Source organism: Motacilla alba, chromosome 2 (assembly GCF_015832195.1).
Source record: "Motacilla alba alba isolate MOTALB_02 chromosome 2, Motacilla_alba_V1.0_pri, whole genome shotgun sequence".
Lineage (NCBI taxonomy): Eukaryota > Metazoa > Chordata > Aves > Passeriformes > Motacillidae > Motacilla > Motacilla alba.
The window spans coordinates 105,036,128-105,050,567 of record NC_052017.1 but is presented as its reverse complement, the minus strand read 5'-3'; the positions used below and the strand labels follow the sequence as shown (position 1 = coordinate 105,050,567).

Genomic DNA, 14,440 nt, shown 5'->3' with positions numbered 1-14,440 from the left:
TTAAAAAAATCAATATACACATGTTAACATGATAATCTTGTCAGGTCCTTGAAGGAAACAGAACCAATGGTAAAATGTAATACCATATATCTTCTCTGTAGTTTACAAACATGAAGTTTCAAACTAGTAATTTAAAAAATAGTAAAATGACATGTTAGAAAAGGCACAGGTGACACAGTTACTGTATCACAACATTAGTTCTACACAATCATTAATTACTTTTGTGCACGCACACACAAGTGAGACTGTGTTGTAAAGACGAGTGAATTGCTCACTTGCCTCCATGGACAAAATTGCTTCCTTAGGCTAATGATAAGCTATGAAATATAAAGCAATTTGGATTTGGTTTTAGCCACTAAAGCAACCATTAAGCCTTTCTTCCATGCTGTCTCAAATTAATGTAGTGACAGCTCCAACTCCTCTGTTCACTTCAATTTTTATGTTCTTGTTTTTATTTTGCTGTTGTCTATTTTGCCTCTAGATTCCTCAAATAATCTTTTTCATTGTTACACAGATCTCAATCCAAACCCATGGGAACTACTGTTGTGCATCAGTTCAAGATTTTTACCTGATAGATGTCACCTTGATTTTTAAGGTTCAGAGCTGTATTTAGAGATTGGCTGTACGCTGTTTGCTGTTCATCATTAAACTCACAACTCAGAATAATTTTATGTAAGTATTAGAAGTCCTTGAAACACTGATGTGTTTTGTATTAGCATAGAACCTAATATTTCCATAATTTAATTAATCACCAAAAAGCTATTTTTTGTCAGGCATTTCCCATATTTTAAATCTCATGTAATGTCTGCTTGTTCTTGACAAATAAAGACAACTAAATGATACAAAATTATTAATGGTAAAGATACTATTAACATTTTAAAATACTGTCCTTTACTATTCTATGCTTTATACAACCAATCTTTCCAAACTCTCTTTATGAATATATTTGTGTCCTGCTTGTGTATCACCTGAAACAAACAGTTTAATTTGTGTCAGATGTTCTACTTCTTGATTTCAAAATGAGCTGGCTACAAGCTGCCTGGTATAAAGCTGCTTTTTGTGATCTCAGTTGGTTATGAGACAGTTACGAGTTTACTGCAGTTAAAGTCCAAGACCAACTACAGGACACAAGCTGAATCCACTTCTGTCTGAACTTGATACTTTGCAATCGCCAGTTCCTTTTGAAGTCAGGGTTTTCTTAGGAAAGCTGGCAATCATTCTAGCTGTAGGAATAAACAGAAGCAGTCACATTTTATCTAAAGTAGCTACTTTACAGTGTAAGATTTTCCACGTCAGTTCACTTTCAGTATCAGCACTTCAATCTAAGAAGGTGGGTCAAATGACTAGTCACTGGTATGTTACATATTTTCAGACTGTACAGTTAAGTATCCCCTGACTGAACTTTTTGGGCTCACTAAACACACCACATATAAATTATATCAAGCTACAGGAATTACTGGAGAACTACTTTACAAAATAGCATGTTTTGTCTTCAGGCTTGGGGATAAAACTCACTAAGCTCAGTTATAAGTTTGAGATTCTGCTGCCGGATATTTTCAAACTCTTGCTGCTTCTTTCTCATGTGTTCTTCGGTTACAGCACAGCGATCACATAACCCCGCTCTTAATCTACAATAAAATGAAGAGAAAAAGGTCCCTCTGTTAAGAAAATATTGCCATGCATGAAGCAGATACCAATGTTTAACAGACCTTTTGAACAATGAAAACCAGAAAACTTCTGACAGCTATGCAGAACACCACTAAGTACTGTAGTTTTATATGTTCACATAGCAATGTTTTGAGATTTCTGAATAATCCAATACTATATGCTCTAACATTTGCACAAATGATTGTAGCTACTGGATACTTCTAAAGCAACATGCATTACTTTATATAATAAAGTGGAGCATGATACACCTTGACACTGAAATCCTTTGTAAGGCATCCTACTAAAAATACTGTTGGATATAAATCACCATTTTATGTAAACTTAATTCAAGAAAATACAAATAAGCAAATCACTTCAGTAAATAGAATTACTACCTCATTTAAGAAGGATATGTACTGTCATTAAGCAAAATAATAAAATAGAAAGGACATATAGTAATTTCACTCTTAACAACTGCCAAGCAAATGTGAAACCCTTTATCTTTATCTAAGCACCAATAATTTGAAGTGGATCCAAAAGTTCACAAGAGGCGTTGACTCCACTGTCTCTAATAGTTCAGATTAGCTGTTTAAAACACATCCATGATCAGAAAAGGACTGGTTAGAATCATTCCATCTTACCTGACACATTAATTCCTGTAATGAAATATGTGTTGATTTTATTGGTGATAAACAGAATGTACTTATTTCTAGTACACAGCAAAAAGCTCACAGTATTACCAAAGTGAAAACCAGACTCTCTTTTGCCTGCTAAATAAGAAACCAGTTAGTCAAAAGCTGTGCACGGCTGATGCTACTACACCAAGTATTAAAAAATCCCAACTACACAAACTACATAACTTTCCAATTTCACAGCTGAATATTGGAAGCAAAAACCATACTTGTTTATTGGTGCTTTAATATTGTGGAATTATGGCAAGAGTAAAATACTGAAATGCCTTTTCATACTAGCTTATCTGAATGTGTAACAAACACAGCATTACAATTTCCTTGTATTAAGTCAGTTGAAATACTTCTTCTGAGTAATTCATCTGCCAAGGGATTAGAAAGGTCCATCCACACCATAAACGCCTCTCTACTTACATGGTATGAAAGTTTATTACTTGCATGGCTACAAGCTTATCCCTAATGCCTTTCACAGAGAAATGGAGTTGAAAGTAAAAGTAGAGTAATCACAGCTCAAAATTTGAGGTAACACAGGAATAGCGGAAAACCATTTACTATGTAATGATCTCCTGTTTCCAGAAAGCTACTGAGAGCCTATTAACAGCAAATTTAACATATACTTTCCAAAACAGGTATAGTTTTTAAAGTAGGAAAAATGCACTGTAATTTCACATCTATTAGTTTTGCTTTGCTGTACCAGATTAAACAGGAACAAATAAGGAAAAGGCAGAATGGATCAAAAGGTGAGGAGAACACCCAAGTCCAAAAGAAGGTAACAGACAGAACCTGTGATCAAATTTAGGTAAAACAGGCAATCGGTAAAAAAGACTCTCTCAAATCTGAAACATTTCCTAGTGAGTTATTTCATTAATTTCACAACATATTATAGCCTTTGGGTTTTGTACTTGTATTACATCTCGATCAATATTAAATTTAGCTATACAAAGACGGATACAAAAGAACAAACCTTAAAATGTCTGTTTGCCTCCCAAGCTGCTCTATTCTAACTTCTACTGAAACTGAACTAAACAAGCTAAGCACTTTGAAAATAACAATACAACAGAAATTCTTATTTATTTATAATCATTATTGATTTTATGTTTAATTATATAGATGAGATAAATATATATCTATATATTTATTGATTGTTCTTCAGTCAGAAAAATGTAAATTCTACGCCTTTCTCTATAACGCACTACTTGGATTGCATTAAAAAATAACTGGCTCACTAAAAAAAATCAATAATCCCACACCAAAACACAATAAACTCAACCTGCAAAGTAACCAGAACTACTCTGCAAGAGCAAAACTCAGCAAACTCAAAAGCCAGAAGACACTACTTCACCTGTCTTCTAAAACCTTGATAGTGTCATGAAGTGCTTTTTGCTGTTCTCTGAGCTGTTGGTTTTTGGTATAGAACTCTTCAAGCCTCTCTGCATCCCTGAAAAGAAAAAGAGAAAAAATTGGTTCTAGCTTTAAATTGCAGTAATTACTTTTTCACGAGAGAGTTTTCTCTGGCATGTTTCTTTCATATCCTTCGGAAATGTGATCATCATCAGCACAAATATTATGTTGAAGATATACGAAACTAGTGTTTCTGATTAATAATTTACAAATGACAAAAGAAAGATGCAGCTAGATTCTAATTCATAATACAGGTGATCTTCTGTTATGTCTGATTTGTTTCAGGTAAAAACTGGAATTAATGACAGTCAAGACATAAAAGCTTACAATGTTCAAGCAACAATTTCAGAGAACAAACTCAAACACTTCTCTTACACCTTACTGTGTTGTGGAGCTGTGGGGAATCAAATGGGAGCTTTCACAATCAGGTAATTTTGTTCTTGTTGTATAAGTGAGTAAATTCTGCAGTGTAGCAAAACACATTAGGTTTGGAAATCTCTGAAAAGTCTTTGGCTCCATTAAAGGCTTACTTCCTCAAGAAGAAATTCTCTATGGAGCATGTATTCCCATAGCATGAATAAAGACGAAAGAAGTCTCTTTACAAAACCCCAAAAGCAGTTGATCGTGTGGAAAATACCTTCTCTAAAAACCAGAACTAATTAACTGACATAGAATATTTTCTCCTTAAAAGAGCTAAGGAGAAATAGTAATGTTAACTTCCCAGTTTTAGCTCCCTTTCAATGTTATTATCAGATCAAAATATCTCTTCAAGATGCAACCATGGTACGAGTGACAAGCACATGATTATTTTCTACAGGTATATTAACGTTCAATAAAAGCTAAGCACCTGAATGTGTGTAACATAACAATGACTAACTTCTGAGAAATTCCCAGTTCTTCTTTCTACCACAGAATCCCTTGTATATATATCCATGAAAGCAGTTGTTTGTTTTCAGTGTGCCTGAGATGGATTATTTGTGGAAGTCATGAAATTGGCTCATGAAAAGCTGTTAAGCACACACACACACACACACACCAGGAAATGAAAACATATTCACTGACTTGTTGATACAGTTCTTTTACACAAACATACTTTTAAATTGGCATTATCCCTTTAACATATGTTTAGCCAACCATATTTTCATATTGCTGGCATTACAGCAATTCAAGAAACTAGCAATCATAGGTAATAAAGTGAGTGGCACAGCTGGAAGCTTCCACAGTGTACAATCAAAAGCATATTTAATTAATCTTTAACTTAAGTACAGATGCTTTATTTTTCTGTACTATCACACAGACCCACATAGGCCCTTCAAACTGCATATTCAACCTATAAAACAGTTACATGCAAACAGCATCAGGGACCATTTAAGGCTTGTACTTTTACTTGGGAAGCAAGTTAAATGTTAATATGTTAAAGTTCTCTTACCTGAGTTCACTAACCAAGTACAGCCAGGCCATGACAAAATTCGAAGTCTGACAAAAGCAGGCTGCATTTTCCTGATGTTTAGGACATTAAAAAAATCTCTCCAACAAAAAAACTAAAACCACAAAAAATCTCCTCATTTTTTTCTGTTTAGGCCACTCACAGGAGGCTTAAAATAGCAAATTTAAAAATTGTTTCTAGTTAATTTGAAGTCATTCTACGGCATTAAGTCATTTGCAATAAAAAAGTAGGACATGAATGTACACTAATACTACATGCCTTTCACCTAAACCCTGTAAAATGCCCCATGAAGACAGTACAATGACAGAAGGAACTACGCTCTTGGTTGGGTTTTCTTTCCTTAAAATTCCAGTGCACCTGATAAACATGACAGATGTCTTTGGCTATGAAGGCACTACGAAATAGCCAGTCTCTGACCTAGCGTTTACAAGTCATTAGTTCCAATGCCGGAGTGGGATACAAAATAAGGTGCTCATTGTCAGCTGATTACCAAGTTTGAAATACTAAACCCCAGGCATTCAGATGCAGCAAGGAGAACAAGACCTCCTATGTACCAGTACTGTATCCACAATGTGGCAGCTGTAGAAAGATTACAACAAACAGTGACTAACCTATTTGGTATTTGTTCAGTCACAGCACTGATAATATTTCTCATCTAGAAAACTGACTGATTAATTTAAGATTTCAGAACATGGAAGCAACTTATGATACAGCAGGCTATTATCAAAAGCAAGAGATAATTTCATCATTTCAGACTAAAAATGAGCAACTACTTAATTCATAAATTATACTTAAGAAATAACACAGCCTGTAAAGAGCTCCCTACATCTTCAGACTACTTTAGCTGAATTATTAAAGTAAGCAGAGTTTTTTACACCTCTAAAGGAAGAATCCATGAAACCTTAATTGATCTTACAAGAATTGCAGCTCATTAATGGGACTCTGACTCTCCTTTAATAAATTAGATCACTGGGATGAGTACTTACAAGCATCTTTCCTTTTTCAACTTAGATATTTTCAGCTGCAAGCCTGAAAAGTGGAAAGAAGAATTACATGTTATAGAATTCTGATTTTAAAAAATGAGACAATAAATTAACTCCCTGTTTACCACTGTTATCTGCAAAGAGAGACAAAAAATGTTAGTAATCTGGAGAGAAAAAGGTTCCTTCTGGATTTTTTTGAGTGTGTTCTACAGGATCTTAGAAATAAATATAGTCATTGTGATCTCCAGGAAATAAGGACTTCTTAAACACACAGATTTCCACTTACACAAGTAAACAAACATCTTTGTGAAATAACCACACATGAATAGCCAGCACTGTCAATACATTTTCACTGACATTTCACTGACTATGCCCACACAAGTAGCATAGAATATGTTCTGTGTGCACATAAATTCACAATACAACACTGGAAATGAAGCATCCAATCACTGAACTGAGAAATGTTTTAGAGTGTATATTCATAAAGGAAACATTAAAAATATGTGATTCAAGGCTTTAAAGCACAGAAGGACAACATCCTTCTTTGGAGATGTGCTACCGGACTCTCTCAGTCAAGACTTCCTTGGAATATCTGAAGGTGAATTGATGAATGATATTTCGTCTGTGGCATTTTTCCCCCTAAGAGTTCCACACTCCTAACTACATATTCTGAGCAGTAGAAAAAAGGTTTTCAAATACAACTGATGTTCTCAGCAGGAGTGGCCAGCTGACAGCCCGGAGGACAGAACACTGTCCAGCTAATCTGCTTGCAAGGTCTTGGGTGCATTATGTGCACAGAGACAAGAAGATATTAATGCACAAAACAATTTAACAAGCAGGACACAGTGCTATGGAAATTTATGTGATATTACCCACACACAAGCTGGCCATTCCGATTCCAAATAAACAAAATAATCAGACCCCAGTGACAGAACACTTTCTTAAACAGAAATCCCAGAGAAATTTTCATATCACATCAGAAAATAACATTTCCTAGCATGGTTATTTTCCTCTAACTATGAAAGGTTGCTACCAACTTCAGGTTGAACATTAGGTGTCTTGTAAGTTCTCTTGCAAAAGCATTATGCATTTAGGATAGCAAGATAAACTTATAAAAGCAGAACACTTGTAAGAAAACTTGAGACTATTTTGAATTTAAGCCTAAATACAGAGATGATACTACATCTTACTATAGAAAATGTAGGTTAAGGCAGCTAACAGACTATTTTTTCTCCACTAGCACACTCAACTAGGAATAGCTCGAAGGGAAAAATTAATTGCTTGAGAAGGTTCACTCCTCAGGCCACTTAAAATGTCAAGCCAGCCACAGACTCAGTGAACCCATACTTGCTACAAGATGCCAGTGAGACAATGAGTCAAAAATGCAGACAGACTACTTAAAAAAATTCTTAAGAAATATAGCAAGATTTCTTTTATCTCCAAGTGTTCAGCACCTGTGAGAATTTGTGTTCTATCATGCAGATCAGCACAGAAAGAGGGTTTATTTTTTTAAGCAGTTGCTATTCATCAAGTCAATTAGGCATCTGCAATTAGAACCCCTATAAAGCTTGCTTTAAAGCTGCTCCACGCCCATCGGAAGGAATGAAGCTGCACAACAATGCATCTCCTGTATGAACAGGTAGTCTGTTCAGCAAGTATAGTATTTAGGATTGTAACTTTGGCAACCTGAGCAACCAATTGAAGAGGCAGGGCTCAAAAGGCCCAGTACTGTGCTACAGGTAACACTATCTCCCCTCTCACCTGAATTCAGGAGGACCTAAACTAGTTACTTAAAGGTTGCATTTTTTTCTTAGTTCAAATGACTGCAATGAGAAGGTAGGAAACCAGCCTGTTACATTTATCCAAGAGCCTTGAATTACTACATCTGCTCTAGTCTCTTCCTTTGGCTTTTCCAGAGCATTCAGAGTTTTTAAGCATGCTCATTTAAGGAGCCTGGCTTTTTCAAGCTTGCTTATTATGTGCTCCTTATAGGGAACACATAAAACTCCGTGGAACTACTCTACATCCCTTCCCAATTCAATTTTATCTTTTGCACAATATTTTTATGGAATAGACAAGCTGTAAACTATATAAATCTACACCACCAAAAGCTTGTAAGTGCATCAATAAATGACACTCTACACCTATTAAAGCAACAGAGACCTTCTTTAAATTATCATTAGGCAGATTAATTAAACACTATTTTATGAAACTTGCTATTTGATTGGATTATATAGCTGTAATATTTCAATTAATGGCTATGATAATTTCTGTTCTGATGAATTTTCAAAAGCATTAAATGCACTTGCTTAAAGCTGGCAAGACCGCAGAATCTTTATCACTGGAGATTTCTTGAAACAAGTTGGACAAGCTACTGTCAGCAATGATGCAGTCATAATCCTACCTCAAGGGTATAGAGATGGACTAGATGACCTCCTAAAATCCCTTCCAGCTCCGTTTTCTATAATTATTTACTTTTGAGGAACTTCCAACCATTTCCTTTCCTACAGCAATCTATAAATGAGATTGCTTTCCTCATAAGCTTCTCTCCTTCAATTACTACAGTTTTTTTGTTCATTGGTATTTCTGCTTTCAGAGGTAAGCAATAATTTAAAAAGCTAGGCAATTCCTTGTACATAAAACACTGCTCACATTTCTATGCTGATATATATTTTTAGTACAGGGTTTTAGATTTAAATTAATCCTCAGAAACCATCTTGATCTACATTCAGCAAGCATCTATATAATTATTTCAAGCAAGAGGTAAGAATTGCCACCTGTAGAATTACATCCGTTTACAAAAAGCATTATTAAATTCCTTTGAATCTTCTGGGTACTATGGAAATATCCCACATATTCTACAGACGGGAAATAAAAGCAAATAGTTTTAATGACCATTATTCTGAGTTGTTGAGCATTTCTGAACTCCCTGAAAAGTCAACTGACATTGACCATACCCAACATCTTTGGAAACTGGGATGTAGATGTCCTACCCACTGTTTCATAATGAATTTAGGTTAAATAATAGCTATTTTGGCTAAAGAAGGCCAAAATTCGGATTTCTTTGTAAGTGATGAGATTAAAATAACAAGAAGCTGGATTTCTTTACATAACGGTGAAAAAACACACCCTTTACAATATAGTAATATCAAAATTCAATAAAATCCCTTTCAAACTGCATGAGTTTAAAGCATTCTTCAGTCTACATTCTATAAATATAACTTGCATAACATGTCTGACTATGCCAAGTTCATGTGTCATAAATTCAACTTTTCATGGATTTTAAATAAGAAGAATTTGAATTTCAGTGTTCAGTACATTGTACATGCAAAAAGCTTTTTCAACAACTACTAACTTTCCCTTAATCCACCTTCCACCGCCTTTAAAATAATTTTTGCTGACATTCAGATTGGAAACTCATGAGTCAATTTTAATTCTTATTTATAGACTTCAGAAACAAGCAAAGTCTAGGCAAGTCTGTGTTTGATGTTTCTAAAATATCTTCCAGTACCATTTTCTACAAGAGGATCCCCACCTTCTGAAAAAATTAACTATCCTTCAGGCATGTCTTTGATGTTATCATGGAAGACCTAATTTTACCTAACACAGTGTGGGACATACTGACAAAGGGCTAGGCATGAAAAAGACTGCCTGGTGGCAAAATTACCTGGCCACACCCTGCATGCATTCTAAAGAATATCTTGCTTGCATAAAGAAAACCCAAACTTGAAAATCACGTGCTGCACACCCCAAGAAACTAGAGAAAGGGTCACTTAACATAAGTCTCTACATCAGAGCTTTTTGTTTGTTAAGCTTTTGTTGTTCAGACATGCCATAGATTGCCAGATCCCATTCTGTCAGTACTTCCGTGTTTATCTGTGGTTGACATCACACCCACTCCAAAAAGAACCACCAACAATTAAAAAAAAATTATTAAAAAAAGTTAATTTTTTAAAATAAAATTGTAGCCCATATGTTAATGTAAAGAAATGCTAGTGTCTGCTATAGTTTTTTTTCCAGTTGCCATATTGGTATATGCTTTTTGGTTGCTTTGTTTGGTCTGTTTTTTTTAATAATCAACAACAAAGTGTCACAGCCTAGTGCTGCAAATAATTGAATCAAGACTTTCAGTAGGAGGCACATAACATCTATTAATTATAAAACAATCCCCAAGAGATTTTGAAACCAAGAAGTGATGGTATAACTGGGCCAAAATGGACAGACCTGAAACACTTTTGAGGCTGGTAGAAACAACCAAGGCCACTGAAATGTTCTGGGTAAAGATCCACTTGCATAATTACAGCTCTTAAATCACAAAAACTCATCCACTTTTATTCCAGTCTAATATCAATACTATTTCATACATAAGGATTAACTTCTTAGAAAACACAGTCTAATATTGTTTTAATTCCATCCAAAAAGAATGGATCATGTGACTTTAGACAAGCAAAACAAAACCTTAACTTATTTAATGTTTTTAGCAAAAAACCCTTATGAATACTCCTTGTAAAAAATATTACAATAACAATACATACAGTGCAATAATTCATCTTTTCTGAATTACTGAAGAATACAGACACTAACAGCCAATCTGTAGTAAAATCGTTATTACAAGTCACATAATGTGAGAATAATCATATTATAAAAACATTACAAATTTTGCTGAGAAAATTTAGAACATTAAAATCTGAATAAATAATTTGCACTTCAGTAACATTAATCTGCAGAGTGATTTTGCACAAGTTAGGGGAAATAAACAATGCAAATAATTTTAAAGTATCTGAAGCAACTAAAGCAAAAAGCAAAAGAAAAAAATCCATTGAATAACATGGTTTGGAAATTTGAATAATAATCCATTAAGGTAAAGTAACACATAAATATTTTGTTGGCAAGCAGAGACTCCATGTAACATTGTGTTAATTTTTCTTCACTGACCTAGCAAATCATTTATATGTGTTGATAGTTTAATCCTGTTAAACCAGGCTTAAGTGGTCAATCTCTAAGGATCATTTGTAATCATCGGGTCCAACTTTCTGCGTAACTGAAAACATTGAAAATCCATTTAGTTCCATGCAGAGTATTTTGGTTCAAAGTTTTCCTGTGGTAACTGACAAACACCAACTTTAACCTGAAACCCAACCTTCAATGATTTACCTTGTACTTCTTTATCATGACATTCCTTCAGTTTGGACCACAGTTCTTTGAAGAAATCTCCTGTAGGTTCTGCAGAACTAGGGCTGCCACAGCTTCCTCCAGATGCATTCATCTTGCTTTTTTCTGCTCCCAGCTTCTTTGACTTGCAGAACTGGCTCACTCTCAAACTTTGTATTTTAAATTACATAGTTATGAAACTGTTTCTGAAGAGGGGTGTATGTCTGTAACAACAGAATGAAAACAGTTACATTTGAATTTATCAGAGCATAACTTGTAGCCATGGATGAAATGCAAAGTTTACTGTCTATCCTTGTTGAGGATATATATTTGTATACTTCCACACTTGACAGTCACCCTGAAAGCTTGGACATTGCTAAGTATTTTGCTGCAGGTAATTACAAACTAACATAATTTTGCTCCCCTTAAAAAACTATCAACTTAAAATTAGATTAAAACACTTAAGAGTCTTTATTTTTTTTTCTTATCTAAAGATAGAGTTATACCAAATTCCTGTTTTCCAAAAGTAAGCCAAATCTGGCTGTCAGCAAAAGCATTTGTCAAAAGTTTAATCAGAGATGGATTTGTCTACACACATCCTTTATATAAACTTGGATTCAAATGAGATCCTTTTGCAAAGAAAAGCTGACATCCCCCTGAAGTGTTCATAATTCTATATTAAAATGATTCCCATTCCCTGATGAAAAAAAATAAAATTGGAGAGTAATCACAAAAATCTATAAATCTCCAAAACATTAATATTTGAGAAGAACAATCAAAGTCATCCAGGTCTGTCTTAGAAGCTTGACTGCCTACAAAATTTAGGATAATCTTACCCATATTCTCACTTGTTTTGAAGGGTTTTTTACAGAGATGATGCCCTCAGGCAAACTACAGAGGAAGTATGGTACTCAGATCTGGCTCTGAGCCAAGGCAAGATTCAATTCTACTGGCACTGGGTGTCCAATATTGAAATACTCCTGTAATCTCTGTCCTTCAGCTCCCTCTGTGTGAAACTGGACATTCTAAGTTTTCCCCATTTTTATGCAGTCAGTTTCAAACAAACACTTCTGAACAGGGACTGTCATTACCAGGCGGACATAGCCATCTCTATGACCTTGTACTATAAAATGCAGTAAGGATAAGAAAAGCTAGATATTTTGTACTATTCCTAAATTAGCAACTTGAGCAAGCAAACCACCATATACAGTCAAATGGAAGGAACAATTTGCTCTCAAATTTTTGAGGTATAAGTTATAGTTCAGATGATACAAGGCCTATAATTAGTCAAGAAGCTGCATTTCCTATCTTAAAAGTCTTCAAACAACTTAGAGTATCTGAATGCAGCTACTGGTTTAGCTGGTCCCCCAGATTCACCACAATAAAATGTTCAGTCCAGTGGTCAGTAACCAAGTGTAGGGCCTGGAGGCTTTGGTTCCACTCTCCTGTCTCATCTAACTGTGCACGATTTTAAGTCACTTTTTTTCAGTCTGGCTCCTTTACAATGGAATAAAAATAATGGAACAAAGCATTATTCTCAACAGAAACACTTGAACTGTATGTTTTCTATCGCATAAGGGAAGCCAGCAGCTCCACATTTGCTTTAACCTGTTCTGTCCATGGCAAATTCAGTGCCTATTTCAGGATATGGCGTCATGTTACCAAATGTTACCTTCAGAGAAATCTTTAAAAGAAAAAAAAATTACCCTTTGAAATTAGCAATGCCTACAACTCTTCAACAGAAGTTGAACACTGATTTGCTTGCATCTTTGCAGCTGAAATGTTCCACTTTGTGTGCAGCCACATCAAGCCATCTTACAACGCTTCTTTGTGGAAACAATTGCCTAGTGAAGTTAGGAATGGCTTTTAAACTCTTGCTTTGCACTTTCAACAGATGTTTCAGGATCAAGCTTTTTCTCTCTCAAGCACTAGGGCAGTGAAAACCACACGCTTGCTTTCACCTACTGTTTCAGATTTAAGTGTGTCAGATGACTCAACCCCATGGAAGTCACCTGAACCTAGACAGTAAATTGTGTCCCTAGTGTTTGTTTCGGGGTTTTTTTTTCCCCCAAGACGACCACAAGAAAAAAAAAAATACACAAAACCCGCTCAAAGTTTCTGCAAATTATTGGTGCATACACCGATTACAAATAGGAAAAAGAGAGAAAAGCATTTTCCCAAGCTTCATCTGCTTCAAGATCCCAAAATGATACATTACTTCCTACAGGTGTTCAACCTCCCTCAAAACACAGGGCCTGCAAGAAGCGTTCAAGCCGAGCCTTTGACAGGTCTGGGCAGCTGCACAGGTGTAAAAGTGATAGCTCAGTCTCCAGCCCTAAGGAAGCGCTTTCCAGTCCTTACGGGGGAAAAGCGCCAGAGCTGGATGTACGGACACCTGCAGGCAGGGTCAGCACTGGAAGCTGTTTGGGGGTGGAAGCACAGAGCCAGCTCCTCTCCCGGATGTCCTGCTTTGCTGCTATCCTGCCGGCTGCCGCTTTCATAGAACCACTTAAAAGCGTCCATTTCCCTCTTCTTCCACAACCCAACTCCCTCCGGCACAGTCGGGCTTTCCACGGCTTCATCAGTGATTGCCTCCAGGAATCATCAGCACCGATAAACGCGCCGAGGCTGCTTATCGGTGTTGATACCTTTCCGCGAGGGACACACCGCCCCCCCGGGCTTCTAGGGAGCACCCGGCGCCCTGATCCCCACCGGCTGCTCCTACAAACTCCACTCTCCTGCACTTCCCGGCGGTGAACTTTGCTCTCCTTTCCCTCTTGCACGAGCACCGCACAGAAAACTCACTCGACAGACACGCCGGGATGCTCTGGGAAATCCTGCCATGACCAACACCTGCGAGCTTCCCGCCAGGCTCGGGTCACACCCCGCAGCCGGGACGCCAGAGGAGCGGTATGGCATGTCCCACACGGCGCTTCTCCCGAGCGGCGGGAGCCTCCCAAACGGAGACAACGGGGCTCCCTCGGGCAGGCGGGGCAGCGCCGAGGAGCGCCCGGCGGGACCCGGGGCCGGAGGGGCTGTGGCGGGCCCGTCCCCGGGGCGGAGCGGGGGCGGCGCGCTCGCGGTCGCTCCCGGGCGGAGGACGAGGAGAGCGCGCGCCGTTA

At 36.8% G+C, this 14,440-nt stretch overlaps 1 protein-coding gene across 3 annotated transcripts in view; it reads right to left on the bottom strand.

Moving 5' to 3' along the window:
* The window catches only part of RBBP8 (RB binding protein 8, endonuclease), a 41,171-nt gene that overhangs the window by 20,539 nt on the left and 6,192 nt on the right, over positions 1-14,440 (bottom strand). For 2 of the 3 annotated variants that reach the window (XM_038128411.1, XM_038128413.1), the window contains 4 exons: positions 11,322-11,542; positions 6,171-6,213; positions 3,679-3,774; positions 1,516-1,628 (listed from right to left, as the gene is read on the bottom strand). In XM_038128411.1, the coding sequence (XP_037984339.1) occupies positions 1,516-1,628; positions 3,679-3,774; positions 6,171-6,213; positions 11,322-11,433 (364 nt within the window). In that variant the 5' untranslated portion in view covers positions 11,434-11,542. Of the gene's footprint in view, positions 1-1,515; positions 1,629-3,678; positions 3,775-6,170; positions 6,214-11,321; positions 11,543-14,123; positions 14,436-14,440 lie in introns of those variants that run through there. The other variant, XM_038128410.1, reaches the window with a different exon arrangement.